This window comes from Benincasa hispida, chromosome 10 (assembly GCF_027475165.1).
Source record: "Benincasa hispida cultivar pf3 chromosome 10, pf3_genome.v1.1, whole genome shotgun sequence".
Classification (NCBI taxonomy): domain Eukaryota; kingdom Viridiplantae; phylum Streptophyta; class Magnoliopsida; order Cucurbitales; family Cucurbitaceae; genus Benincasa; species Benincasa hispida.
Genome location: NC_143487.1, coordinates 15,988,075 through 15,991,235, shown reverse-complemented (window position 1 = coordinate 15,991,235; position 3,161 = coordinate 15,988,075). Strand labels below are relative to the sequence as shown.

The following is a 3,161-nucleotide window of genomic DNA, read 5'->3' as shown; positions in this document are numbered from 1 at the left end:
ACATCACGAGTTATGATTGAACAATTTAGAGAATACACAAAGATAAGTGATGCCTAAGATGTACCTGAGTATCTTTCATTTATATTATTAACTTCGAAGTCAAAGAGTAACTTCTTCACTCACATATTGTAATGGTATATTAAACATTATGAAATATTGTAATGGTATATTAAGAGATTGAAATGAAAAATTGTATAAAGTAAAAATATTTAAAGGTAGGTGAAAAGTTAAAGGAAAATTATTTTATAAAATTATTGAAAATATTTATAAATAATAGTACGATAGACACAAATAGTTGTATATTGCAGTCGTGATCGATTGTAGATAGATAGTAAAATTTTACTATATTTATATTTATATTATTTTCTTATATTTGAAAACAACTCAAAATTAAAAAGAGAAGAAATTCTCTCTCACACACGTATATAGATCTGCAAGACAACTAATTTTGATGCTTTATACTATTTCCATTTAAAAGGGTAAGAAAGAAATCCAAACAAATATGGAATAAAGTTGTAATTTAACACAAATATCTCTATCGAATATTTTAAATTAAATTATAATTTTATTCATTAGATATAAAATTAAGAATTTAGAGTTAATTTAACACAAAATCAAATTTATATCTTTGACATTTTTTTTTATTGAAATAACATAAATTTATTAAGCAAAAAATTGAAAGGGTAAAAAGCAAACGAGTAGTTTAGGTCTCGTCTAATAACCATTTGATTTTTTATTTTTGAAAATTAAATCTACAAATGCTCATTCTACCCCTTAATTTCTTGCTTCACTATCTACTATTTACCTATGTTTTTTTTAAAAAAATGTGAAAACTAAAAAAGTTTTCTTATTTTTGAAATTTGGCTAAGAATTGAACTATTTTACTAAAAAAAGATGCAAACCATGGTAGTAAAAATGTGAAGAAATATGCTTAATTTGGAAAAAATCAAATAATTATCAAACGAGACTATAATTGATATTTTATGAAAATGATTTGGTTCAAAATGAGCACTAATTCATCAAAATAGGAAAACAAGGGAAACTATTTACCCAAAATAGTAAAATTTTAAACTTATTTGATAGAGGCTGATAGAAGCCTATCATTTCTATCAGTGCCTATCGTGATATAAACTGATAGAAGGCAATCATTAGTAGATAGAAGTCTATCAATGTCTACCATTGCAAATAGTTTGACACGTGAAATTTTCCTTTAATTAAAACAATATATAGAATTACACTTAGTACTAATACATCACATTAAATAATCAGAATTTTTCAAAAATAAAAAAAATAAGAGAATTATTTACATTAATAATAAAATTTCAGTATTTTATTAGTGATGGATGTTGAGAAGTGTTTTAGCAACATTTTTTTTTACTATATTTTTTTGGATAGGTAAAAATGTCGGATAAATAATTAACAATAATAATTTGACGTTAAAATTATGATTTGTCTTTCTTAATTACGACCTCTCATAAAACAAAACCGCCTTTCTTTTTCAAACCGCTACAATACCCTTCGCCTTCAATCTTCAACCTTTCTTTTCCCCTTTTAATCCTCTCTCTCTCTCTCTCCTCTAACCTAAAACTGAAAAAAACTTGATTCCTCTGCAAATAAACCCTTTTTCCCCTTTTCTTCAGCTCCTCTTTGAATCATCGAAGTCTTCGCTTCAAGCAATCCAGAAGTTTCCCTGCATTTTCAGCCGTCGTGAGGTATAATTTCTTCTTCTGGGTTGCTTTTTGTTTTTGATTTCCGGCGAAAAAGGGAAGATTTCGTCGTCGTTATCGGAAATTCCGGCCTCGATGTGGCGGTCGTGGAGCAAATCGATGGTCCAGATTCCTGATAAGTCTTCTCAATCGTCTTCATTCTCTTGCTCCTCTTTCAAAGACGTTCAAGAACTTTTCGCTGAGGAAACCCCTAAACCTAGTTCTAGAAAGGCTTCAATCGTCTTCCATCGTGTTCGATTTGTTAATTCCTTGCTTAGAGCATGGTCAAATCTTCCGTCGGATGGTCAATCGCAGCTTCGATTCCAACCTGAGTCTGAACCGGGGTTTAAATTTCATGACCCTAAATCGACTAAATCGCCGCAGGTACCGACGCGATCTGAGGCTGGACCTGTTTCGGATAAACGAATTGTGGTTTACTTCACCAGCCTACGTGTTGTGAGGTCTACTTTTGAGGACTGTCGGACCGTTCGCTCAATACTCCGAGGGTTTCGTGTTTCGATTGACGAACGAGATCTGTCGATGGATTCGGGCTTTGTGGCGGAATTACAGCAAATACTTGGTAAAAAGGAGTTGGCATTACCGGCGGTTTTCATCGGCGGGGAATACATGGGCGGGGCAGAGGAAATCAGGCAGTTACACGAGATTGGCGAGCTGAAGAAGCTGATTGAAGGGTTGCCGACGGCGGATTCCGGCGTTTGTGAGGTCTGCGGCGGCTACAGGTTCATTCTGTGTGAGGACTGCAATGGAAGCCATAAATTGTTCACGGAGAAAAGTGGGTTCAAGACATGTACGGTTTGCAACGAAAACGGTCTTATCAGGTGCCATTCTTGCTCTTCTGCAACATTCTGAATCATTCTGATCCTTTCTCTTCGTATAATTTAAAGAAGAAAATGGTGAAAGGGAAAAAGAAATCATCCCCATAAAAGGAAACCCAAAATCAAAAACAAAAACCAAAAAAAAAAAAAAAAAAGAAAAAAAGAAAAGAAAGAGGAAACTAATTTTTATTGACCAATTTTTCGTTCTTTTTTTTTCTTTCTTTTCTTTTCTTGGATCAGTTCTTAACATTTTTGTACCTAAAAAGTAGCTTTTAACGAGTTTAGCTTCTTCATATTAAGCTGTCGCCATAGATTTCTCTGGTAATATTGTTGTTTGCAGAAGAAAGCAATCACAAAAATGGCTTTAATTTCCCTCTCATCATATGAATTCATGATATCTAGCTTAAAAAAGTCTGATAAGCATTAGATGTTTAGAACTAAAAGTTTCATTTGCCATTGGGATTGAGCTGGGCTGGCCTTGATTTGTGGTGGGAAGGTCATTTTTGTTTTGCTTGTAGAACCAGAAAGAGGTGGGAGGTAGACTGTACAGCTACAGTGGCAAATAATTGATTCATAATTTGGGGAAATTGAAAGGCCTTGTTGATATAAATCAAATAAA

The 3,161-nt window shown here is 32.8% G+C and overlaps 1 protein-coding gene across 1 annotated transcript; it reads left to right on the top strand.

The window, feature by feature from the left end:
* The first annotated feature begins 1,471 nt into the window (after positions 1–1,471).
* Positions 1,472–2,835, top strand: LOC120089427 (Glutaredoxin family protein). The gene has a single exon (XM_039046887.2). The coding sequence runs from the start codon at positions 1,803–1,805 to the stop codon at positions 2,574–2,576; it is 774 nt and encodes a 257-aa protein (XP_038902815.1). The 5' UTR covers positions 1,472–1,802; the 3' UTR covers positions 2,577–2,835.
* Positions 2,836–3,161: the final 326 nt, after the last annotated feature.